The 26,652-nt window shown below is 36.6% G+C and overlaps 9 protein-coding genes across 9 annotated transcripts; 6 read left to right on the plus strand and 3 right to left on the minus strand. All coding sequences in view use genetic code 12, as the record gives it.

Moving 5' to 3' along the window:
• Positions 1-1,506: 1,506 nt before the first annotated feature.
• PVL30_002416 (uncharacterized protein) lies at positions 1,507-3,387 on the plus strand (the record flags this gene model as incomplete). Its single annotated transcript, XM_001523426.1, has 1 exon — positions 1,507-3,387. The coding sequence occupies one exon, from the start codon at positions 1,507-1,509 to the stop codon at positions 3,385-3,387; it is 1,881 nt and encodes a 626-aa protein (XP_001523476.2).
• Positions 3,388-4,081: 694 nt separating this feature from the next.
• On the minus strand, positions 4,082-4,615 carry PVL30_002417 (uncharacterized protein; the record flags this gene model as incomplete). The annotated part of the gene is made up of 1 exon (XM_001523427.1): positions 4,082-4,615. One exon carries the CDS (start codon positions 4,613-4,615, stop codon positions 4,082-4,084), a length of 534 nt encoding a protein of 177 aa, XP_001523477.1.
• Positions 4,616-6,079: 1,464 nt separating this feature from the next.
• On the plus strand, positions 6,080-8,500 carry PVL30_002418 (uncharacterized protein; the record flags this gene model as incomplete). Its single annotated transcript, XM_001523428.1, has 1 exon — positions 6,080-8,500. One exon carries the CDS (start codon positions 6,080-6,082, stop codon positions 8,498-8,500), a length of 2,421 nt encoding a protein of 806 aa, XP_001523478.2.
• A 4,413-nt stretch (positions 8,501-12,913) lies between these two features.
• On the plus strand, positions 12,914-14,599 carry PVL30_002419 (uncharacterized protein; the record flags this gene model as incomplete). The annotated part of the gene is made up of 1 exon (XM_001523429.1): positions 12,914-14,599. The coding sequence occupies one exon, from the start codon at positions 12,914-12,916 to the stop codon at positions 14,597-14,599; it is 1,686 nt and encodes a 561-aa protein (XP_001523479.2).
• A 2,927-nt stretch (positions 14,600-17,526) lies between these two features.
• On the minus strand, positions 17,527-18,810 carry PVL30_002420 (uncharacterized protein; the record flags this gene model as incomplete). Its single annotated transcript, XM_001523432.1, has 1 exon — positions 17,527-18,810. One exon carries the CDS (start codon positions 18,808-18,810, stop codon positions 17,527-17,529), a length of 1,284 nt encoding a protein of 427 aa, XP_001523482.2.
• Positions 18,811-19,202: 392 nt separating this feature from the next.
• On the plus strand, positions 19,203-21,227 carry DPB2 (DNA-directed DNA polymerase epsilon, subunit B; the record flags this gene model as incomplete). The annotated part of the gene is made up of 1 exon (XM_001523433.1): positions 19,203-21,227. The coding sequence occupies one exon, from the start codon at positions 19,203-19,205 to the stop codon at positions 21,225-21,227; it is 2,025 nt and encodes a 674-aa protein (XP_001523483.2).
• A 704-nt stretch (positions 21,228-21,931) lies between these two features.
• On the plus strand, positions 21,932-22,942 carry BET2 (Rab geranylgeranyltransferase; the record flags this gene model as incomplete). The annotated part of the gene is made up of 1 exon (XM_001523434.1): positions 21,932-22,942. The coding sequence occupies one exon, from the start codon at positions 21,932-21,934 to the stop codon at positions 22,940-22,942; it is 1,011 nt and encodes a 336-aa protein (XP_001523484.2).
• Positions 22,943-23,432: 490 nt separating this feature from the next.
• Positions 23,433-24,317, plus strand: NIT2 (Carbon-nitrogen hydrolase; the record flags this gene model as incomplete). The annotated part of the gene is made up of 1 exon (XM_001523435.1): positions 23,433-24,317. One exon carries the CDS (start codon positions 23,433-23,435, stop codon positions 24,315-24,317), a length of 885 nt encoding a protein of 294 aa, XP_001523485.1.
• A 240-nt stretch (positions 24,318-24,557) lies between these two features.
• CAN1_1 (arginine transporter Can1) lies at positions 24,558-26,255 on the minus strand (the record flags this gene model as incomplete). The annotated part of the gene is made up of 1 exon (XM_001523436.1): positions 24,558-26,255. The coding sequence occupies one exon, from the start codon at positions 26,253-26,255 to the stop codon at positions 24,558-24,560; it is 1,698 nt and encodes a 565-aa protein (XP_001523486.1).
• Positions 26,256-26,652: the final 397 nt, after the last annotated feature.

Consider the following 26,652-nt stretch of genomic DNA (forward strand, 5'->3'; position numbering starts at 1 on the left):
ACCAAGTTGCTTATCTACAAAATGTTCATGAGATAAACCGAAAGATAAGAAGCATAGATGACTTTTAGACTTGCAAACTAATAATTACCTTGGCACCTTGGCAGGTGTCAATTTATCCACGTTTCATTTATTCCACAAATTCCATCTAAACTTATCCTTGTGGCCCACACCCTTCCTCTATATTACCCAAAACCTCTATTGTTCCTATACTTCCTCTTCTTCCTTGCTGGTCTCTCTTTTTTTTTTCTTTTTTCCTTTTGTGATGTAATTTGCTCCTTCGCCTAAAACTAAAATTTGCGCTTTCCATTTCCCTTTAATTCCTTTCTTCAAAATTTCCCAACTCTGAAAAACAGAGCAGAGATAACATTATAGGTTTCTTTTAAAATGATCAGCAATGTGCATACTTCAACTATTTGACATGGCAGGTTTGTCTTTGTTTTCCTCTGTAATTCCAGAACAGCTATCTTTCCTCCCTTCTTTTTCATTTCCCTCAATATTTGCACATCTCTAACCCTTGTTGTTCCAAATTTATATAATTTTGTTGAATATTTTGCACTTTTTTTGTGTTATCTAATGCAGAGACATGAGTGGCTGTATCTGCATTATAATATTTTTTTTTTCTGCATTTTTGTGTTCTGTTGTGTTCTGTTCTGTTTTGTGTTCAGTTTTTGTTTTTGTGCATTAACGACAATGCCGCAACAGAGAGGCAGGAGGTAACAGTTTGTTTGTTTAATTTATTGCTACAAAAATTTTTTTTATCCACATGGTTCCTTGGTATAAAATTTATCAACAAACAATAACCGTTAGCTTCATTCAGTAATAATAATAAACTAGCTTCTAAGAATGTGCTAATAGAAACTAAACATTAGTTTAAAAAAAAATGTAAATGGCCATCAAAGTGTCTTATTGTTTCCACTATCTAAGGACAAGCAGCCCAACACTAAGAATCTTAACAAACCAAAAAAAACAAAAAAAGGACAACAATAGCTGCAAAATAAAAAAACAAAAATGTTTCTTTTACAAAACTTTTACTTCTTTGTAACAGAAATAAATATAAAAAAATAAGAGACATATATTTCCAATATATAATAAAAGTAAAAGGAATTTGGCTATGCTTCATACAAAGAGTTAAAACTGTGGTTTATAACAATAGAACTCCTTTATCCTATTGTAAGTTTCTTGTCTTGTCATTAACGTGCTCCCATGAACAGAATCCTTTCCACACTAATGGTGAATATCCCTCTTCCTCCTATCCCTTCTCTTCTCCCTGTCCCCTCCCTCCCTCCCTCCTCCTCCGTTTTCTCCCTAACTTCATTTCCCAAGATATGAAGGTTAAACATGCTCAGTCATATATCCACCCATTCTGTCCTCATCTAAAATTCTTTTATATATTTAGCACATCCCAGACCAATCGAAATTTATATTTCATGCTAAACTTTTTTTTACCACTATTCCATTTATTTTCCTCAATCTCTCTTCTCTTTACTTATTTAGTAATATCCAAAGATGAGTAATCCAAGAAACAACAGTACAACTAGTGGATCCGATACAATTGTCGAAAACTACGACAATAACCATTCTTACAACAACCATGGCGATGACGAAAAACACATCAAATTTGAAGAAGCTCACCACATAACAGTCTGTGAAAGAACTGGTCCACATACTCCCTCGGAAAGTATCTATACTGTTGTTGGTGAACATTCACTTCAGCACAAGGAACTTTCGGAAAAACTCGATAATGCGCAAATCCAATCCAATGAGTTGGCCACTAAACTAGGTGATGCACATTTCAATCAGCTTCCAGCCCACCAGATCATTATAATTCTACTCACACTTTCATTGGCTAACTTTGTCAGCTTTGCTGATCAAACAGGTATAACCGTTGGTCTCTCCGAGATAGGAAGAGATTTGAATGCTGAAACGTCCATCAATTGGGCAGGATCTGCCTCTTTGTTGGCAAACACCGTATGTCAAGTACTCTTTGGTCGATTGTCAGATATTTTCGGTAGAAAAAAAGTCATCATGACATGTCTCATGATCTTGTGCGTTGGTGACATTGCTTGTTCTGTAGCACGAAATGGTATCGAGTTCTTTGTGTTTCGTGCATTGGCAGGTATTGGCAATGGAGGCGTCTCCTCGTTGTCCATGGTGATTCTTAGTGATATTGTTTCCTTGAAAGATCGTGGTAAGTACCAAGGTATCTTAGGCTCAAGCGTTGGTATTGGAAATGCTGTAGGACCATTCATCATGGCTGGTTTCATTAAACAATCTAGTTGGAGAAGCTACTATTACTTTTTGGCACCATTAGCATTCTGCGTCAATATCGTCTTGTTTTTTTCATTGAAAAGTAACAAAAAGCTTAATGATGTCATCTCAAGAAAAGAAAAATTCAAGAGCATTGACTACTTTGGCATCCTCACTGCAACAATAAGTTTGACTTTGATCCTTGTACCATTAAACGGGGGTGGGTCAACGTATCCATGGAACAGCCCCACAGTTATTGCATTGTTCACCGTTGGTGGCGTGTTTTTCCTCATATTCTTTGCTATTGAAGTCAAAGTAGCAAAATTACCCATGATCCCAATGCGATTGTTTAAAAACTTGTCGTTATGTCTTATTTATACAGCAACGTTTTGCTTTGGTGCTGCATACTTTAGCTTCACATACTATCTTCCATACTATTTCTCAATAGTCAAAGGTAAGGACGAAATCCACACGGCAATCTTTGTCCTCCCCTTGGTCTTGTGTCAAGCAGGTATGTCAGTTGTTGCTGGTCAGATTATCACATTCACTGGTCGATACTTTTACGTTGTCATATCTGGATATGCACTTTGGCTTACAGGATGTTGTCTTCTCCTTTTATGGACTGAGACATTACCTGATGGCATAAATATATTGATCCTTTTGATCATGGGTTGCGGAGTGGGATTCTCATTCCAACCTTCAATGGTGGCAGTACAAGCCAACTGTAAGAAAGCTGAAAGAGCAGTTGCAATCTCAACAAGGAATGTGCTTAGATCATTAGGTGGATGCGTTGGAATTGCTGTTGGATCAACAATTGTTAGTAATTCAGTTCTCGCATCTTTGAAAACTGACAAGGCAAAGCTGGCATTATCACAACAAACTATTGAATATATTCGGGGACACATCTACGACAAAGTTGACGTCTCGGTACTCACTGCAGCCCAGACCCAAGAAATTAGGTCGATATACACAGACGCCTTGAAAAACTACTATTATTTCTTGATTCCATTGATGGCAATTGCATTGATAACAAACCTCTTTGTTAAGGATAACGGATTGAGAAGTCTTGATGAAAAGCCAGAGTCTGCAAAAAGACAAGACCTTGAGTCATCTGCTAGCTCAATGACATTGAAACCTTGATCCTGTGAGATCAAAAAACGGGAAGGCAAGAAAAATAAAATTTTTTTGAAAGGTAAATGGAATTGAAAATTAGAAGAATTTGCAGCACTCTGGAAGTAGCTGCATTATATATTTATGTCGGTTACATTCATACTGTGGATATATACCGTCGTGTAAATCGTTTTATATAAATTGTTATAGAATATTTTTTTTTGTTTTGGAGTTGATGTAAATGAATTTTGTATCGAAACACATTTTAGAGACTAGACAGAAAGAAAGAAAGAAAAAAATGAATATCATTTTGCTTTAAGTCGTCAATATATTTTGTCATATAGATAATGTTAAGAACAGTTGGTAGCATCATTAACAACTACAAAATCAGAGAAGTTTACATATCCTTTCTGGCTCGTTTGGCTTTGCTGAGCAAAAAAGTCCCCCTTTGTTTACTCGAATCTACTTTTATTTTATCAATGGTAGCAAAGGTAATCTTCAGCCTAGTTTGTAACATGGCTTGTGAAAGAGAAGTTGGCCTGTTCATATCTAATGACAGTTGGCCAAGTGATTGAAAGATGCATTATATTGAAGAAACTCTAAAATTAATTCTAGATCTACCGTTTACCTCCTCCAACTAGGCGTTTTATATTTCAAATTTTTTTGAACTCTAATTTTTCCCATTATATTTATTGCAACCAATTCTTTATTTCTGGGTCTTGACTTATTGAAATTTACCCAAGATATCTTTCAAATTGCTGCCTAAGTCTTCCAAGTTGACGTTGTTTTGTAAATAGTTGAACCCTTCTTCTACTAATTTTTGTATATCTTCTTTTGACTCAGTAGAGCCTGCTCCTGAGCCAGAACCAGAGTGGTCGTGGAATTTCTCTCTCATATAATTTAAGTAATCAGCTGCATCATCCGGTTTGACCTGGCCCTTGAGCAAATTGAAAAAGGACTGACTTGCATAGTTTCCCAAATGGGATTTAAGGCCATTACCATATAATGCCATCACCACGGCAACAAATCCCACAACACATGTTATTTTCACTAGTAGATAGATAAATGAAATGTAAGATCGAATCGCACGTTTGGCTACCCTGTAGCTGATGTAGGATCCAACAATGATGACCACAGTTGACGTTGCATCTGGATACTTTTCATTGGCTCTGATGATTAAGTTGATGCTATTTCTCAAGACAAATTCCAATGCCAAAACTGCATATGTCGCAGCATGCACCAAGATTTCCTGTACCATTATTTAAATTCTGATTGAAATTCGTTACCACTAGTTGGTGAGTAAGACGAAAAGTAATTAGGAACGAAAAATGATGAAAATTTATGGAAATGAAATGAAATGAAATGAAAACGAAAACAATGAAATCAAGTAATACGTAATTAGCAGAGTGGCGGGGGAGGGGAGAAGGAAAGATGGTGCTGATGAAATTGTTTAATTTACCAAAAAGGGAATGCTAACTATGCGCTACCAGTACCAGAATCGTGTGAACAAAAATTGTATGTCGTGTCGAAAACTGTTGAGTTATAATAAAATATGTCAGATATAAGAAAAGACAAAGAAAATGACACAGAAAAAGACACAGAAATACGACACATCTGACAACTCTGCTGCGACTACAAAAAGGTTTTACTCAATTGAAAAATTTTACCTTTCTTCAAAGATACCTTTTTCCTTTTCTTTTTCCTTTTCTTTTTTTTTTCTTTTTCTCTTCTTTTCTTCTCCAGAAAGTTGTACTCCGAATTTTGAAATTTGGCTGTTTTTCTGATACGTTTACAAGGTCCAGCAGGAGTCTGATTCGCTCAATTCAATTCTGATTGTTTTTGAAAGCTTATTTTTCTTTAATGGTCGACCCTCTCGCCTATTAAGTTAGGGAGAGAACTGATCTCTCCAAATTGTTGTAAAAGACAAGCTGGAGGAGGAAGAATTAGTTAGAGTTGGCTCTTGGTGGCCTTGTCTCTGTCTTTGTCTGTTTCAGATAGATTCAGGGTCGAGCGTGATGGGCTTATGGTTGATAAATTGTTCGGACAGAGCGATTATTGTGGTTATAAAGAATATCCCTGAGGTTTGAAACTTGCGGGTGTCCCGTTATATCACTACATTTTATTTGAATAAAAAAATCATTTCTTTTTTTTACTTCTTCTTTTTCTTTTTCTTTCTTCTTTTGAATGTATGTATATATATATAGAATGGGTTGTTAAATGTGTAATCAAACTTATTTAAAGCAATGTCAAGCTGGTATTAGTAGTGCTATGTCATTTGTCGATAAGTGTGCATCTTGAAGTTAGTTTCGATACGAATCTATCTCTATCTATAACTTTTAAATCTTGATAACAAACTCTCGAAATATTGTTCTCGCTACTGTGAAAGTTGTGTAGTAGTAGTAGTAGTAGCAGTAGTAGCAGTAGTAGAAGGTAGCACAAAAACTGGACAGCCACTTTTGCAAGGGAAAAAAAATAGCTGTCAACAGCAATTGCGAGGATCTTGTTTCCAACCAATTCGTTAATCGTTTTCTTCTTGGTTTCTCTTCTTTTTTTTGGTTTTTTTTTTTTGATTGTTTCTACAAGAATTCAACCTCACGCTGGAACCATTAGTTTCTGTTCTCTATTATTATCTATCTTGACTCAATTCTTTTAAAGTACTGTCTTCAACTAACAAGTGAATATACCGACATAAATTGATTTTCTATCAGACATATATGTTGTCATGTTTAGGAGAAAAGCCCCACAAATCACCTCAGAGGAATTACTGCAAACTTACAATGACTGCTGCAATGAAACAATAAAGAACTTGACCTTGGAAGAAAAAAACGAAGTTGAAGAGGCTTTGAAAGGGTGGAAAAGTCTACATACAACATTACTTTACAAACTTGATCTTTTTGACAAGTACTCAGCAAAGCTTGGTCCTGAAGAGAAAGTAATATTGGATAACCTCAAAAACATCAGAGACGAAAATGTCAAACATTTGATTCGAGTACAGCTTCGTCTTGACGAGAAACAACGAAGGTTGAAACGCGAGGCCGATGGTTCCAGAACTGCTCCTCCTCCTCCTCCGCTGTCTTCATCCCGCGGATCCGCCTCAGCTAGCTCTTCGCACTCTTTTCGCAAACCGCAATCTTCATCTGGTTCAAGCCATTTGCAGCAACGTTCAATGATGAAGTCGTTAAGACCATCGGGTAATACAAATGGCTACACAAGCCATAAAACTACAACAAAACTAAAGCCAAAATCAGTACAACAGGCATCGCAAGCGGCCAGTGTATCCTGGCAGAAACCTAGTTATAAATCACGATATGCAGAAGATTACGAAAGCTCGCCGAAATTTGGGACTAATATCACGAGTTATTTTCAAGATTTTGATCAAGATACTTATAATGGTGGAGCCAATTGGGAAAAGACCAATTCACGTACATCATCTGGACTTTCTGATGTTTCATTTGATGAGCCAGATTTAATAGATTTTGATGATAATGGAGTTGGAAATCGAAATGAAAATGGAACAGGAACAGGAACAGGAACAGGAACAGGAACAGGAACAGGAACAGGAACAGGAGCCTTGACTGGTAGACTGAGTGTTAACAAATCAATAGATAACCTTTCGCGTTCAATGGATGATATCACCATAAGGCCAGTTGAAGAATCATCATCGCCGCGTCAAGTTCCGGCTGTTCCTCGAGCGAATTTGCAGCAGCTGAATATTGAACATCTCTCAAAATCTACATCAGATGTACCTAGCTCACCAAAAGCTCCATACAAATACAATAAACCGAAACCAATGAATCTTCAAAAACTTATGCAACAACTGAAAAAACCACTGGCTATGCTGGTTTCGCTGCTGGTTCCGCTGCTGGTTTCGCTGCTGACACTGCAGCTGCCAGCGATACTGTCGAAACCAAAATCGAGCAACATCTCATATAATTATGTGAAACCGCAAGTCAAGAAACCAGTTGTCAAAACCACTAGACCCCTGACAAGCTCTACGACAAATACCACAACCAATGGTGCTGCAAAGAAGCATGTTGTGAAGACAACAAAAGTGGCAACCACTGCTCCACCGCGAAAGGAACTAGAGAAGGATTCAATCAATAGTCCCACAATGGATGATTTGCTCAGTGGGTATGACAATGACCCTCTGCAAGAACCTGGAGAAACGGCAAACGACTTGTCCTTGACTACAGAGAAGATGCAAGATGAATTGATTGCCTCTATACGAGGAATCGACCCTATTGCCGCTAAGAATATATTGAACGATGTGGTGGTGCACGGTGACGAAGTATATTGGGATGATATTGTTGGTCTTGAAGGTGCAAAGAATTCGTTAAAGGAAGCTGTGGTGTATCCGTTCTTGCGACCCGATTTGTTCAAAGGTTTAAGAGAGCCAACACGGGGTATGTTACTTTTTGGTCCTCCAGGGACAGGTAAGACAATGTTGGCAAGGGCTGTAGCTACGGAATCGCAATCTACATTCTTCAGTATTAGTTCATCTTCATTAACATCAAAATACTTGGGTGAATCTGAGAAATTGGTTAAGGCGTTGTTTTTATTGGCAAAGAAGTTGGCGCCTTCTATTGTGTTTATGGATGAGATTGACTCTTTGTTGAGTTCTAGGTCAGAAGGTGAGGTTGAGAGTACAAGAAGAATTAAGAATGAGTTTTTGGTGCAATGGTCTGAGCTTTCAAGTGCTGCAGCTGCGCGTGAGAATGAAGATGTATCGAGAGTCTTGATTTTGGGTGCGACAAACTTACCGTGGTCGATAGATGAGGCAGCACGACGTAGATTTGTCAGAAGACAATATATACCTTTACCAGAGGATGAGGCAAGAATGTCCCAGGTGCGAAAGTTGTTGCAGTACCAAAAGAATACTTTGTCTGAAGAAGATTACAAGAAATTGATGAAGTGGACTGAGGGTTTCAGTGGAAGTGATATGACTGCATTGGCAAAGGACTCGGCAATGGGGCCGTTGAGATCGTTGGGTGACAAACTATTGCTGACTCCAACCGACCAGATTCGGCCCATCAGTTTGGAGGATTTTGAAAATAGTTTAAAGTATATCAGACCAAGTGTTTCAAAGGAGGGACTTTCCGAGTATGAAGATTGGGCTGCTAAGTTTGGTTCAAGTGGTGCATAATAATCGAAGCGGTTGTGGAAGTTGGTTGATAAAGTGAAAAAACTATAAGGAAAAGAATGCAAAACAAAGAAAAAAAAAAAAAGATGATTAAACAAGGAAAAAGAAATATAAAACAATATCTTGCATTTTACATTTTTCATTTTTCATTTGTTACAATTAAACTCTTTTTTTTTTTCTTCTCCACTCCCTTTGTATAATAGTAGATAAGGAATTAACAACAACAACATCAATGGCAACTACTATAGTTGCTAATAATTTTGTCTTGATAACCCCTTTTTGTATTGGCATACTCTTGTTTTTTTCTATATTTTCGTTTCATTTCATTTCATTATTGTTATACATTAGTTATTAGTTTAGACTTGTTGTTAAATAAATGTTGTGAATAAAAGTCCTATTTTGCTAAAGATCAGATGTTTTAGTAAGTAAACGAGAGCTGAGCAAAAAAAAAAAGGAAAAAATATTAGATCAAGAGACTAAATATTTGTATACTTGCCTTTTACTTGATCTTTGAATATTACTTAACAAAAGAATTTTATTTTCTTGGTTAATTTGCTTTGCTTTGTTTTTCTTTGTTTTTCCAATATTTACGTTTCTGCCATTCTTTCTCTTTTGCAAAAAGAGAGTGGTATGTTGGTTTATGGGAAACCACATATCGATAGTCATTAGATGTATCAATGAATGCAGTATTATATGAGACTGGGTGTGTTTAGATCAGACGTTGAACAGTTTACCTGTTTTTCCTGTTTTTCTTATGCATTATTGTTGTTAAATGCAAAATATCCTGAAAAAGTATTCATTACAAAATTGAATCCGTAATGTTCTAGAACCTTTTCATAACTCTTTTTGGACCCTTATTCTTCTTCTTTTTGTGTCTCTTTCTGTGTATGTATTTTTGAAAAAAGTTCTTTTCCGTAAATGTTCAGTTTTAGGAAGTAATTGTGGACCTTATATGAGTATCAAACCAATAGTGTATTATAGTAATCTGCAATTACATTGGAACTCGTGATAGTTGGAAGTTCTATGTAGCAAATAGTATTTTTTTCGTTTCAGAAATCTCGTAGGCTGAATTTCTGTAGTTCTAATTTTATATTTCATTCTAAATTAATTTGTATGCTGTTGTTTTTTTCCTCCTCCTGAATTGTGGGTCTAGACTGCGTGTCATTGAGAGTTTGAGCCATGAAATTCTCCTGATCTTTTTTTTTAATGCTTTATTTTTTGCTCATTCAACTTCACATTCTTTTTCTTATTCTTTTTCTCTTTTTCTCCTTTTTTCTCTTTTTTCTCCTTTTTTCTCTTATTTTTTTTGCTTATCCCACTCGAAACAGGCGTCATCCATGTCATCATCACAACAATGTCCTCCATGCGGTCCAGTGTTCTAGACTGTGTGTTTTCAGAGAGTATGCGTCTCCTACGATGCCATGATACAAATATTGTAAGTATATAGGATAAGAGCTTATGCACACAAGCGTTTATCCAATTTTTTCTCAATCTATAGTGTCGGTTTGTTTAGTTAGATTTACTAGTATGTTTGTATTAGTATGTAAGTATATATATATATATATATGGTATTTATTTATTCAATTTACGGTCGTCAAGGGTACTGTTTCATTTGTTACTGTATTGTTTTGTTTTGTTTTGTATTGTTTTGTTTAAAGTTAAGTTTAGCCGACTCGGAAGAATTTCTAGTGCATGTAATTTGGACTTAAGGGGGAACGTTGAGAGAGAAGCAAAGGGAGAAAAAAAATAAAATAAAATTAAATTAAATAAAAAAGAAAAAGAAAAAGTAAAAAATTAGAATACAAGAAAAGGGTAATACCAATGAAAAGAAAGAAGGAATGGAAGATGAAGTGGAAGAATTTCACTTTCACTGCTCTTGCATCGTCATTGAAGTTTTGTTTCATCTTTCTGTAAAAGGAACAAAAAAAAAGGCATAATCGAAGAAGTAGAGCAAAATAGAAAAAGAAGAAAGAAAGAAAAAGAAATTATTTTTATTCGATAAGAAATACGAATATTATTCTGTACCTTAACGCACGGGTTACAGGTATAATAGAGGGGAAGAAAAATAAAGCAACAAGTGTCAAGTGATTATGTTGTTTCAATAACAACTCCGTGTTTGCAATCGGTATGCCAAAGGGCAGAAAGAAAGAAAATAAAAGAAAATAAAAGAAAGCAAACAATTTACATCTTACATAGCATCCTGAAATCAAAATTCATTGGTAAAACGTAAGCAAAGACTCTCATATTTTGAGAGAGGAAATGTGTACTGCTATAGTGAAACTATGACTAAAAGTGCTCATATAAGCCTTGAAACTAATACCTGAATACTCACAAATGGAGGTACTCATTACTTAAACCTTTTGCACACGTGAATTCTTTTGCCGTATCCCATTAATAATTTGGAAGAAATGTAAAAAAACAAAAAATAGAAAGATAAAACCAGTCAGCCCCACTTCCGCTTTCCTCTCTCTCTCTCTCTTTCCTCCCCCACCCACTTACCCACAGCAACATCCACCTAAAAATAGAAGTATCCTGTCACGTGATATTAGAGCCGCCCTTCCCTCCCTCCTGTTTCGGATTTGGCGTTGCAAATATTTTTTATTAATTTATTTTTTATTTTATTTTAATTTTTATTTTATTTTAATTTCCAGAAAGAAAGAACAAAAAAAATAAAAAAAAGAAATTGAAAAATTCCATCTTCATTACTATGCGCTTATACGTAAACGTCTGATCTGCAAAAACTACAACCAATTGAGGTAGATGTTTGTACACTTAAAAAACAATAGAGAGAGCAAAAAGAAAACAAAGCAAGGCAAAGCAAAGCTTTGTACAAAGTGTGCCGCCTGTGAACTGAACAAAATATCAAACTGCAGTAAAAACTTTCTATACAAGTGCGGGGATGGGCAATTCTCTTTTTTTTTTTATTTTTGTTTCGGAAGTCTTCTAGAAGAGCATTAGCAATCTTCAACTAGTACAAGCCTTTCCAACAACTAAAACATAGGTCTAAAAGAACGGAAAAAAAAAATTATTCACAACTTACAACCTTGCGATGAGCGGATATTGGCTGATTTTACTTAACTTATTTCATCCTAGATTTTTGAATTATTCGTATTGTTTTTTTCTTCTCTTATGTTTTGCTTTCCATTATTCAGAAGGTTATATACTGATTGTACCTCTCAATGAAGAAAAAATCTTAATCAAAATAGAAATTAACCATTTTTTAAAAGCTTGAAACCCAAATACTAGGTAATACGCCATCGCTCGGTAATGGACAAAACAATGCGAAAGCATGGTTAGCTTATACCTATACCCGGTTAGCACTTGAGGCAAATGCAAACACTTTTACTACTATAGTAAACAGATGTTAAACAGATGTTAGACAAATGTTAAACAAACAAGCTGGTAAAAGATTTTGCTTGCACTAATACTTCCATTCCATCACTCCATTGAATAGCAAATTCTAATATCTGCAGTAGAGGGGTCACTTTTCTTTGCTTTTGCTTCTTACTCGATATAACTTTTTTTGGTTTTGGTTTTATCTTTTTTTGCTATTTTTTTTGCTATACGAATTGGTTAAGCTGCATTTTCCTCTTTAGCAAATCTCCATCGCATTCAGCTTCCCTTCCCCTTTCTAATGATCAGCAACAACTACAAAATATATTCATTGGTAAAATGTTTTTCCCATTCCATTTTTTTTTGTTTGTTGTTTTGTTTTTTGAATTTTATATATGTATATATTTTTTACAATATGTTCGTCTCTTTTGTTTTCAATTCCCAAGTCAGTCAACCAAAAATTTCAGTGCCTTCTTCTTCTTTTTTTTCTTTCACTATTCTCTTCAAATAATGACTTTTTTAACCCACGATGCATTGTGCATATGCAGTGTAGCTTCTAAAATATTTACACGGAAGGCCTACTCTTTGTGGCGAAACAGTAGGTCACATATGTTAAATATATACAAAGAACAAGAGAAACAGAAACAGAAATAGAAATAGAAATAGAAAGATACCATTGCTACAAACCATTTCATCGAAAGGTACACATTCTAGTTCCAAACTCTCTAGTCAGCTACAAAAGATCCGTCAAAACCACTTGATTTTAAAAAAACAAAAAAAAAATTAAAGAGGTAAGGAGATAAAAGGTAAAAAAAAAAATTAGAAAGAACCTCAACAAGTCAATTGAATACTTTGTTTTTTACTTTTTTTGTATTTGATCCATCCATCTACTTTTATACAGACTTATTTTCTAAAAAATCAAGATCTGAACCTTTTCGTCTTTACCATTCCTTTTTTTTTTACAATATACAAGATACCGTCATTCACAAATCATTAACAAATCGATTAACAAATCATTTGAAAATTAATTACACGCAAATTTCCACAATCCATTATTAGCACCACCCTAATCCTATTCTTGCTATGGCACTTCTAATGTCGAATCGAAATGTTTTCAACTCACCTAGACTTGAATCCAGTCCGTCACCAGCAGCATACCTCCCCGGCTCAACCAACCAATTGCGAACACAACCACAAGATGAACTGCAACAGATCAACCCTAGCAAACGAAGAAAATTGTCACTCGTCCCAACCACGCCACTAAACATAATGAATGAGTATAGCACACAAACTCAAGCTTCTGGTAATCACACAGCAAAAAGTATTGGTTTAAGACTACCGAGTCCCTCTTCTTTGCTCAATAGCTTTACTAGCGGAAATGATTCCTCATCCGCTCAAGCACCAACTATACCAATAACAACAGGTTTAACAGGCTCAACAGGAACATGGGTAGGAGAAGGGGGAGCACAAACTGGAGTAGCTGTAGCTGAATACGGTCCACCTCATATGGTGAGACAAAATATTAGACCAAGTTATATTGAGGGGTATTCCTATCCTAACCAATATTCACACGAACAATACCGTCCCAGTGTTTCACTGATCCCTGATGCAAGTCATCATCATCATCATCACCAGCACCAGCACCAGCACCAGCACCAGCCAGTACAGCTGCAGCACCAATTGCCACACCAATTGCACGATCCTACCAAAGTACAATTACCCATGTCTACTTCTCAAAGTTATTCCCCCACCATTGCTCAACCAGGTGCAAGCGGACAAAGAGAAGGACCAATTGGCGGACAGGTGTATGCGCCACCTATGCAAGATCCTCAGTCTCAAGCACACCAATACATGCCATACCAGCCCTTGCAAATGGAGACAACAAACCAACCAATGCAGCAAGTTCTGCAGGTATCGCAAGTACCAGCACCGCCACTTCCACCACTTCCACCACAGCCACAACCACAACCACCTTCTCAAATGCCAAATACTTATCAGATGCCCATTGTACAACCTCAGACAGATTTGTATACGCAAACTTACTCTCAAGGACCTCAATACTATTATGTAGCTCCTCATCAAGCCCAAGCACCACAGCATCAAGGATTTGCACCTCAAGTGCAGCAAGAAATGACACAAGCTCAGCAATTGCACTATTTACATGGAGGACACATGGTCCCTGGATTTGCTGGTGTTTCTTCAACTTTTTCACCTGGAATGTACCATTCTGAGCCAATGGCCCACTTACGGCGAAGAACAAAACAATCGTCAACATGGTCACCACAAGAGGACAAACTATTGCGGGAACTAAAAGAGGTTCAGAAGTTGGGATGGAGAGAAATCTCGACATTTTTCCATGACCGTACCCCCAATGCATGTCAATTTCGATGGAGGAGGATAATAAGCAGTTTGGCTAGTCTGCATCAAACACAATCAAGTGGTGGTAATGGTGGTGGTGGTAGTGGTGGTCTTGATATTAATGCTACTGCTAGTAACTATCCTAGTGGAACTGTTGGTGAAGGAAGCAGTAGTAATATTGGAAGCCAAACTATGGCCACCACTTCGCCATCTATTCCTTCAAGACGAGCTTCAGTAGCACACGTAAATATGATACCACATACTTTGCAGCCATTTGGTGAAATAAGTCCTAGACTCGCGAGATCTGCTTCGCATACACCGATTTTAGAAACAAGTGAAGAAGGAGAAGAAGAAGAAGAAAGAGAAGAAAAGAAAGGGAAACAACATAAGATCAATTTCTTGTTAAACTAAAACAATTTAGACGTGGTTATAAGTCACATCCTAGATTAGCATTGTCAATTAGAGTTTCATTTTTTATTTGTTAAAAATACATATTTATATATATATATATTCATATACAAAGCATTAGAATTGTTATAATGAGATTGATGAATAAAAGTATCGAAATAGAAGATAGACTAAAAACCAAAAAAAAAAAGAAGACACTTGTTAAATCACTGTAGAAATATTGTCTTGTACAAAAAGTATTGATCGAGTTAAAATTTTTGTTGCCACTATAGAATGTAGCTGCCAAAAAATTTTACTTTTTTTTCTTCCATTTTTGACAACCAAATGGTTTTCAATTGCTTTCTTCTTGAAATACATTGGGAAATAACATGAAATTGGCAACCACTAATGAATCTTGCCTCCACCACTATTTCCCCCACCCGCCCCCAACAAAACAACATTTAGTAAACCATCTCAAAAAGGTCGCTTTATAGCTGAAATCTGTCTAGACTTGAAACAGTCTGGACTTTTGTTGTTATTTAATTGTTGGTGAAATAGGAGCCCTGGAGTGTGTGCTACTCTCAGTTTCATTTGAAATAAAACACACACACTCACACACTTACACATACATGTTTACTTACACATACACACACACGCACACACAAAGAGAGTAAATCATAGCCAAACATGCCAGATGCAATGAAGATGCGTTGATGATATCGAAATGCACATCACCATTTCGAAACCGCAACTCAGGGGAGGGAAGTGTATGAAAGAGAGATAGCAAGGGGGAGGACATCGTTAAAGGCGTCATATTCAGAAAGATATGTACAGATTCAGTGACTTGTCTTGCTTCCTAAGAGGCAACGAACCATTGCCTAGACTTGAAGATTTACTTCTCCTTTAGAAAAAAGAAAGAAAGAAAGAACACAAACAGAGGACAAAAGCAAAGAATTCGACTAGCATATTCTGGAAGTTTAAAAGGCGCTACATATTGTCTCTATATATGTATCATTTCCAAAATGCATGTGTGTCGTTTAAGAACAATTGGAAACACCTTTTTAGCGATTACGCACAACAATCACAAGTTTTTCATACAAAAAGTTTATGTGTTTTTTTTTTGTTCTTGCTCTCTTTTAGGTCAGATAGAGAATAAGAAAGAAAAAATAAAAAATAAAAGTGAAAATAAAAATAAAATAGAAAAATAAGTTTTAAGAATTGTGGGTCAATTACAAAACATTGATTCCTTCAAATGCAAGGGTTAAGGGTTCGGGATAGGTCATGGAGGTTATGAGTAAAACCTTCTTTCCAGAGTAGGTGAATGTTTCAAAAGTAAATGCTTATTCTCAGGAGTATACATGGCTCGATAAAACATTTCTGTTCTTTTCTTCTTGTTTTCCTTGTAAGATGGGTCAAAGAGTTTGTCCGAAATAATTGATAATTTTTCATCGTTCCTAAGCAAGCAAGGATGAAATTTAGGAACTAAGCCATGTATTTACTTGAGAACCAGACCGTGCAACCACAAACTGCGTGAGCAATCTAAAAGCGCAAAACTTTTTTTAAAAAAAAAGCGAAAGCGAATGTCAAAAAACGAATGTCAAAGGGCAGTTAAAAAAAACACATTTAAAAGAACTAACGGACCATATTAATCCAAAAAAGGAAATAAAAGGAATTTCATTCCAATTCCGTGGATAAACCGACGACTAAGCGAATTTATAGGTCTTTTCAATAAAGCGGCTGTGGTGCAAAAAGATTTTTTTTAAAAAAAAAAAGAGAGAAAAAGAAGAAGAAGTGATACAAAAAAAAAATTAAAGTGTGATTTAATGGTGAATAAATATGTGGGAAATTGAGAGACATAGTGGGGAAGTGAAAGCGAGCAGATTCAAAGTGATCATGAACATGATATACATGATGAAGAGGAAAATAAAAAAAAGAGCTTCGAGTTTAGATGTTAGATAATAGTAGAAGATTTTATGTTCCCATTCCAACGACACGAGGCTCATGCCTTTCTATACTTAATTCCTTGTCCATAACTTCGACTCCCGAACCGATGACTATTTTATTCACGCTCAGTACAAACTATACTTAAAAAAAAACGTTCTTGGACCTGTCTCAGGTTTCACATGTGCGTATTTTTTTTTTACTCGTAAACAAGTTCTACTAGAAGGAAAAAAAAAATACAACTAAAGCAGCAACTAACAGAAAAAGCAACTAAAGCGCAACTGAAGCAGTACTGGAAACAACAGCAACAACAGCAACAGCAACAACAACAATTACAAAAACTACAATTACAATAAAAAGAACAATAAGAATAACAATAAACTTTACATTTGATCGCGAGTTTGAGATTGTAAAACTTTTGTTTTAGTTTTCAATTCAAGTTTGCTCCTTCTGTAAAGACTTGTTATGGCAACTAAAGAATTTCATTTGTAATTTAATCTTAAAATAGTACCCCCACTGCAAAACTACAAAGTAATAAACAAGTAGAGAAAAAAATAGACCATGATCCCTCGGTATTTCATTATGCAAATCAAAGTATTAGCCATTTAGAGCAAAAAAAAAAAGAAAAGTTGCAATTAGTGCAAATTTTACACCATCTGTGGCTTTCGGCACCGCCACCGCCACCGATCCCAGAGCTACTTTAATTTTCAACCTCCACTTCCGCTGCTTGCGCCTCCACTTTTGTTTTGGAAAATTGCTTGCAAAAACACTAAAAATGCATTGCTCTAAAGATGCACCACGGAAGTCAAAAAGATGAAAAAATGACTCCTTCTTTCACTTTCATGAACACTTTTTTGATTTTGAAACCAAAAAAACAATAAATCAAAAAAAGGAGAAAAAAAAGAGAAAAAAAAAATATAAGTACCAAAGAGTAATCCAGCAAAAGCAAACATTCGTTACTACAAACATACACAAAATAATGGCTTCTCTGAACATTTTCATAATTTTATTCATATTTCCAGCCGTGCGCGCTTGTTTTCTCGCAAGAGTCTCCTATTCTCTAGTCGCTGTTCTTCTAATTGTGCAAGAACGATCTTGTGCTCTCGTTTTAAATCTTCTAGTTCTTTGATCGTGGCGCGCAAGGTGCTATTCCCAACAAAATCGCTGCGGTTGCGTGCGGGAATATGTCTCAGCGATATTCTGTCGCGATGACCATCGTCTCCTCTGTATTTTCTATAGTCATCATCGTTTTCAAGTTCATGTTCAACTTTATGTTCAAGTCCTTGTTCAAGTTTGTGTGCATCTTCACCTTCGCTGTCGCTACGATCTTCATCATCCCCATTACCATCGGCGTTAAAGTAACTAACAATTCGAGATAAAAGACCCCGATTTTTCTCCTTATCGGATGTCACCTGTTTCCCAGGTTTTTTCGATACCCTATAACTTTTACCTACCCGATGGTTCTTATTCATATATTTATTGAAAGATGCTATACTTTGTCGGCTCTTTCGCAATGTCTCGTCAAGTGACTTTATAGGTGAACCAAAGTATGGCTTTGGGTTTCCAGTGATGCGGTCATCATCATCATTTGAACTCAATGTGGTGGTTCTAGTTAGATATGATGGCATAGCACGATCTCGCTTACCGTCATCCAAAGTGTCATGATTTGAATGCACTCCTGATAACCTGACTGAACTCGTTCCAGTTGTGCGATTTCCAAAAACATCATCCGATCGATTGTAATTCATTGTTGGTCTAAGTGTCTCAGATGAACTCAACTTGGTATAACTACGATCTCGCTTGAAACCATTCAATTCTTCGTATCTCTTCGTTCGAAAATCAATACTATTCCCGTTTTTCGGCTCAGAAGTATATGATGGGCTTCTTTCTCTATTGCTTGTTCTATAGTTGCCAGTTGATTTATTTACTCTGTTCAAAAGCTCCGATCTTATTTCATTCTGATTGGTGCCTGGTAAATCCTTGTCGTCCTTAAATCTTGATACGCCCCCACGAGATCGCCACGAAATGGGGTCCCTGCCAATTCCTGATCTTTTCAGTATCTCATTATCTTTTCCATTCTCTTTATAATTTAAGTTTCCAAGCCGACCACGAGGTGGAGATAAATCAAATCGAGATAGCTTATCGTCTAGTTGTTCACGCCGACCGCGAGGTGATTTGTCAAATGTATTTGATAATCTGGGATACAAAGAATCTACTGTATTATCCTTATAAGTGCTTGAGTTTCCACCATTCTGTTTTCTAGATTGTCTATACTGATTGAGAAGATCAGACATTTGGATATCGGAAGAAAAAAATAAAATATCAAAAGGGTGAACTGGTTAATAATACGTTCAGATTTCGAGGTCTACCTTTACATCCTCAAAAAATTGAGAGTGTTTTTTTGTTTTGTTTTTCTTCTATTCTTTTCATTTCTTTTATTTGATCAAGTCGCGCTTATCATCATCTGCTTCACCCATCTTTTTCGATTTCTTTTCTTTTTTTCCTTTTCTTTTTTTTTTGGTTTTAAGACGCGTTTCTGTTTTTTTTTACTTTCGCGGGTGTTTAGAAATCACTAGATACGAAGAGTAAGAGTATCACTAATACAAACATCGTCATCACTAACACTTAAAAACACTACTACCACTATCACCGCCACTAATACTTTTACTTTCCAATCTAAACCACTATGTCTATTGGCTTGGTCAAGAAAAACAAGACAGCTACTTCATTGCCCATAAAACTTCTGCCATCGAATCTACGACCCATTGTTTTTAGAACTCTAACGAAAAAGCATGGTTTAAACGTCAATTCTGAGGCATTAGCCATGCTTACAGATGTCATAAGTCAAAAATTTGGTTTTGATTGGCGAAGTATCCAGTCGCAACAGTTTCTCGAGGAGATTGCCAAATTCTGGAAATTAGAGGATCGTGGGATATTTGTTGATGCTGAGGGACTAAAATCAGTGATGAAGGAAATTAACCTGAAAGAAGAGGCTCTAAGAGTTCAAAAAGCTGGAAGGACAGATACCATCGTAGATGACCAGATTACAGAAGATGAAATACAAATTCAATGGCAAGACTATTTCAAAATAGTATCGCCTAACGAGCAACCACGATGTACTTTTGACAAGACAAGAAAACAGTTTATTGTCACTTTACGAAAGGAAAAAATGCCTCTCTTGGCCAGTTTGAGTCTAAATCAAAGAGCATGCGTTGAGTCCAAGAACAACCAATACCATTTAATTATGGACAGATTATCTCGGAATGAAAGTTTCCAAAAAGTGTCAATGACCAGCATTTCCAACCTCCATTCGATATCAAACAACAATGGCGGGATGTTCTTTAACAATGAAATAACATTGATCAAAAATGTACTCGGTAGAGATGGACAACGGTTTTTGCTTTTTGGGTTATTATCCAAAGATTCTGCTGGTGAATTCATCTTGGAAGACTCAACAGACTATATCGAATTGAACCTTGCACAAACCGTCAAAAACCAAAGCTCATTTTATTCACCAGGAATGTTTGTATTGGTTGAAGGGATATATTCAGCATCTGGAGGCAACTCATCGCTGAACCAGGATTATATAGGAGGTTGTTTTTACGTGAGCAATATTGCACACCCGCCAGCAGAAAGAAGAGATAAGAGTTTGGAAGCTTATGGGCTTGTTGACTTTTTGGGTGTGCATAGACACATTGCGTCTGCCAATGGAGGAGACCGGGCAATAAAGATACCTAAACCGTACAAAAAGAAACTTTCACAACTCGAAAAATCATTAACAAACCACAAAATTGTTTTTATGGGAAGCGATTTGTATTTCGATTCACCCAAAGTGATAAATGGATTAACGAAATTTTTGCAAAGACTCGAAAACTCAATAATTGAAGAGCAGGATGGCGATGGCGAGAGAAAGACACCGCTTGCTTTGGTTCTAACTGGTTCGTTTTCATCTAAACCTTTGACCTCAACTACTTCTTCGGCAACAAGTATTTCCAACTCAGAGCATTATAAGGGACTTTTTGACTCTTTTACCAATTTGCTTGCCAATTACCCTAATGTGGTGCACACTTGTAAAATTGTTCTTATTCCTGGCGATAACGACCCATGGCAATCGACGTTTTCTTTGGGTTCATCTTGCTTGAATGTGATCCCGCGGGCCTCAATTGCCAGAGTCTTTGTCAATAGATTGGAGAAATTATTACCGAGGGGAAACTTGATCCTTGCTTGGAACCCATGTAGGATCAATTACCTTTCGCAAGAGATTGTTGTGTTTAAAGATCAATTGATGAGCAAGTTCAAGAGAAACGATATTGTATTCCCACAGGATTTGGAATTGGAAAAAGATCCATTAGAAGGATTAAATGATAAAGAACGAATTGACCAACTAATACAACGAAAAGACGAACATGTGAGCAGCAAGATCAAACAAGCAAGAAAGCTAGTCAAAGTAATCTTGGATCAAGGAACATTGCTGCCATTTGAAAAAAGTTTAAAGGTAGTCAACTCGCAGTACGATTATAGTTTGAGACTTGAACCACTGCCAAATATCATTATCTTGCACGACACGAGCTTTGACAACTTCGAAGTCACGTACCAGGGTTGTAGAGTGGTGAACATAGCACGAGCAATGAACCAGGGGAGCAGAAAATTGAACTATGTTGAATACTATCCAAGCTCTAAAAAGTTTGATTTTAAAGACTTGTATTTCTGATCAAGAAATAGGGCCCATAGTTTTTACGTGATATTAGTACCGTTGGTATCATTGCTGCCATTCAAGAATAACAAAGCAGTGTTAATGTTGTTACAAGAAGTACGATAGCAATAAAGGAAAAGAAAAAAGAAAAAAGAAAAAGGAAAAAGGAAATAGAAGAAATGAATGTAGATTTATTTTCAATCTCTTGTTGAGACGGGACTACTAACTCTGTATCTATAAAAGTATAGAATACTTTGAATGAAAGTGATATTCTTTTTTTAGCATATTTTTTAAATTACAGGTAATCACTAACCAAGTTTGATCGTGTACACTAAGGATGGTACTAAACGGTGAAGTAAACTATTATGCAATACACTTGGTCTTGTCCTTTATTTTACTTTACTTTTTCCTTTTAGAACTTCGAGGTTGAGTTTTGAAAATTTAAAGTCGTTGTCGCGCGCTTACACATTTTGGATCTGAGAGATGTACCTGAGACTTTTCATTTTACTTTCGGTTTATTACACGTATATATATACCAATATATAGGAATATATATGTGTGTGTAACACTGAATCATACTACTCTTGAACTAGACAAGACAAGACAAGATAATACAACGGTCCAGGGTTGAACTATTTCATTCTTTTTTTTTCTTCCCCTCACACCTCTCTCTTCTACTTTCTTTCCTATTCCCTTTCTGATTTGTCCACAAACAAACTACAATGACTTCTTCAGAGCCTATGGATATAACACAACATGAATTTGTCAAAGAAAAGCATATCAATTTCATTATTGAACAAGAATCGAATAGATCATACGAGTACTGGCTCAGCGAGCACCTACGAATGAATGGCTTATATTGGGGTGTAACTGCATTAATCACAATGAAAAGCCTTAACGAGAAAACACTACCGGAAAACTCAGTTGTTGAATTTATACTTAGTTGCTGGGATGCGAGTTCAGGTGCATTTGGTGCATTTCCACAACACGATGCACATATACTTTCTACATTGTCAGCATTGCAAATATTGAAGATATACGATAATGAGCTAAAACAACTCACACTGGGGCAAAAGTCGCAATTGGTGAAATTCATCAAGGATTTGCAGCAACCCAATGGAAGTTTCCAAGGTGATGGCTTTGGCGAAGTTGATTCGAGATTCACATATACTGCTGTTTCTGCATTGTCATTATTAGGCGAATTGACGCCTGAACTTTGCGACACCGCTGCAAAGTTCATCATGGACTGCTATAATTTCGATGGCGGATTCGGTCTTGTTCCCGGATCCGAGTCGCATGCGGCACAAGGTTTTGTATGCGTTGGTGCTTTGGCAATTATGGATAGACTCCATTTGCTAAAAGAAGTAGAGATCAAGGTGGCAAGCTGGCTTAGTGAAAGACAAGTTTTACCCTCTGGCGGGCTTAATGGTAGGCCCGAGAAATTGCCAGATGCCTGTTATAGTTGGTGGGCGTTATCGACATTAAGCATATTGGGTAGAAAACACTGGGTCGATTTGACAAAATTAGAAAATTTCATATTAAGTTGTCAAGATTTGGAGAAAGGCGGTATAAGCGATCGTCCTGATAACCAAACCGATATATACCATACATGTTTTGGAATTTGTGGATTGAGTTTAATCGATTACGAGAAATACGGTTTTGACGAGATTGACCCCGTTTATTGTATGCCTATAAGAGTGACGAAAAAGTTTCAGAAATGGAAAGCAAATTGAGGGCAAGTACCAGATGCACCAAAAAAACGTCATCTTGAAATATTGAGTTTACACTTTTACACCATTGATAAATCATAGTAAAAACAGTGCTGGTAGTCTTGTATCTTTGCAACTTTATGTTAAAAGTGATGGAGGATACTTATTTCGTGTAGAAAATGCAAATAAAATTTTATAATTGGGATGCTCAAATTCCATCTATGCTAATGCGGAAAAATTATAAATTTAAAGCCTTTATCACCGCCACAATTACACAAAAGTTGTAGGTATTCAATTCTTAACAAAATTCTCTACAAATATATTATTCCTTTTGGTACATTTTATTTCAATTGCAATCACAATCAAAGTCTATATCAAAACAGATTTGAGGCATACAATTCTCTTGATTATATAGAAGAGAGAAATAAAAAAGAAAAAGAAGAAAAAAAAAAGACATAGAGACAAAAGTGTCATATTTCTCCAATCTCATTTCCGTTATCACTTTGCTTTTACAATGAAGATCGCAGTTGGCCAACTTTGCTCCTCGTCTAATCTTGCACGCAACCTCGAAACAGTATTAAAGATATTTAATGAAGCCGTCCAATCCAAATCCAGAATACTTTTCCTTCCTGAGGCAACAGATTATATTGCACGAAATGCGGACCATAGTCGACAATTAGCTTCGGATGTTCAGTCGCAGTTTTTGACACCATTACTCAACCATATAAAACAACTCAAGTCATCTACATACGTCTCACTTGGGGTTCATTTACCTGGAAATACCAGTGCGCGTGTCAAGAATGTCCATCTTTTAATTGACCCTGAGGGTACAATTGTTCAGCAATACCAGAAAATTCATCTATTTGATGTTGATGTGCCGAATGGTCCTATTTTGAAGGAGTCCAACTCTGTCGAGCCTGGCTCCAAAATTTTGGATCCATTTCCAATAAATGATGGTGGAAAAGATAGTTTCCACTTGGGATTGGCGATTTGCTACGATATTAGGTTTCCCGAACTCAGTTTGAAATTACGTGAAAAGGGTGCAAACATATTGACTTTTCCAAGTGCATTCACAACAAAGACTGGCGATGCGCATTGGGAAATATTGACCAAAGCAAGAGCATTGGACTCTCAATGCTTTGTAATCAATGTAGCTCAATGCGGTAAACACGATACAGGAACTGTTGATGGTCAGAAAAGCGCGGTTGTGAGGGAGAGTTATGGTGAGTCAATAGTTGTTGATGCATGGGGAAAAGTATTGGCAAGGGCATCAAAGTATAGCGATGAGCCTGTGCAGGAGTATGAAGTTATATACGCCGAGTTAAATTTGTCAGAGTTGGAGAAAACGAGACAAAACATGCCATTACTAGATCATAGAAGACCTGATGTGTACAAGTAAATAAATGAATGCAAATGCAAATGCAAAGTGCAAAGTGCAAATAATCAACATAAGTATATACATATAAGAGAGAATATCAATAGTACAAGAAAGATGTATTTGTTTCCAAAACATTATGTACTTATGCACATATGTATTGTCTGCCATTACATTGAAAAAAAAAATAATAATAAGTTATTATTTGAGTGGTATTAAAGCTTTTGTTTTTTTTTTTCTATAAAAAAAAAGTGTGATCTAGTATTATGCTACAATGTTCCAAAACTTTTCCCACAAGTTTTTTGGCTCTTCGTCATCAAACACCATTTCGTCGATTTCTCTGACGCCCGAATCTATATCGCACTCATCAAGAGGCACCAAGAAATCTCTCATTTTGAAATTGAACCCTTGGAAAATGAAATGGAAAACTAGCCATAAAACGAAAAACAAGATGACGGAGATGTATGAAATGAAAAATTCCCTGGTACTAAACCCGTTGAAAAAGGCCTGGAATCCTTGGATCAAGGTGATTAAAAAGGTCCAGAAACAGGCATAGTATGCAGCCCATGGCATGAAAGTGGCTTTGAATGGTAACGAATCTCTTGAGATGTTTCTCCGCTTCAATACTTTCATGAATCTAATATGAGCCACCGAGATGAAACCCCAACAGATTAAGCCGGCTGTACCAGTTATGTCCAATAACCAGTTGAATGCCTCACTTCCGCTATTAGAGACTGCCAAGTAACCCAATGAGCCAAACATGGCAGTAAAAGCCACGGTTACGTATGGGACACCAAACTTGTTAACACGAAGGAAAAACTTGGGTGCAACGCCAGCCTGTGCGAGACCAAACACGACTCTGGATCCACAATATACATCTGAATTAGCTGCGGAAATGATTGTTGATAAGATCACGGCATTGAAGATGTGTGGCAAGACCTTAGTTCCTGAGTTTTCTATAGCAACAATGAATGGCGAGACACTGGTGTAATTACCATTTTGCAATTTGGGGTCATCGTAGGGTACCAAGAGGCCCAAGAATAACATTGTGAGGACAAAGAACAACAAGATTCTCAACAATACCTTTCTTATAGCACGGGGCACTGTTCTTCTTGGGTTTGCAGTCTCACCTGCAGAAATTCCCACCAATTCGGTACCTTGGAATGTGAATGCTGCGTTGATGAAGGAGCTGACAAATGCAAGGAATCTACCAGTGGACTTTTTTTCAACAAGGATTCCTGGACCCCATGCATATCCATTTCTCCAGTATCTGAATCCCACTGGACCTGTTTTGCCAGCACCGCACACCATGATGAATGCGTAGAGCAACCATCCAACGATGGCAACAACTTTTATTGATGCGAGCCAAAACTCCATTTCTCCGTAAAATTTGACGGGGACAAAGTTGAAGGCGGTGATGATGACAAAGAAAATGCTGATCCATGCTGCTAATGGTACGGCATCTGTCCAAAATTCAATTACTTGTCCGACAACTGAAAGTTCCAATGCAAAAGTCATGGTCCAACTGAACCAATAAAGCCAACCAACGGTGCTTCCCACTGAAGATGAGACCCATCTTGTGATGAATTGTGCAAATGATCCGGTAACTGGGATGAGGGTGGCCATCTCTCCCAATGATTGGGTGACGCTATAAGTGATTGTTGTCATGAATAGAAAAGAAATGAGTGAAAGTATAGGTCCTGAATCTGCAAGCATTGAGCCTGTTGAGATGAAGAGACCAGTACCAATGGTTCCACCCAATGTGATCATGGACACGTGTCGAGGTTTTAGTTGACGTTTGACTGTTTCTGCTGTGCCTGTGACCTCATCGTTGGATAGTTCTGAGATTTGATCATTTTTAGTGTATTCTACTCCCTTTTCGGCATCCTGTGATATCGACGGTGACTTTACCTCCTGAGTGGAGGAAGATATGGGCCCAACTGTTTTTTCATTATAACTCATGGTTGCAAAAAAAAAATAGATATAAAGGGGAAAATAAGATAGACACTGGAATGTGGACTATCGAGAAGAAAAGAAAATAAAAAAGAAGAAGAAAAAAAAAGAAGAAGTAAAAACAGGGTCCTCTTGGCAGAGATGAAGAAGAAAAATCAGCAAGGTAAAGACCTATTTATATATATATATATATATATATATATATGTATATGATCGATATTGAAATTTATACAGATGCATGTTTATGAAAACGGCTTGATAAATCTTTTGTTGTACAATAGCTTGCTTTTTTTTTATTCGGGCGCTTATTTTTTTTTACTCTAAAGAGCAGCTCCATTCGCCTTACTCTTTCTTCGTCGTCGTCTTCTTCTTAGCGGGCTGCAGTACCAAAAAAAAAAAAAAAAAA

This window comes from Lodderomyces elongisporus, chromosome 3, assembly GCF_030384665.1.
Source record: "Lodderomyces elongisporus chromosome 3, complete sequence".
Lineage (NCBI taxonomy): Eukaryota > Fungi > Ascomycota > Pichiomycetes > Serinales > Debaryomycetaceae > Lodderomyces > Lodderomyces elongisporus.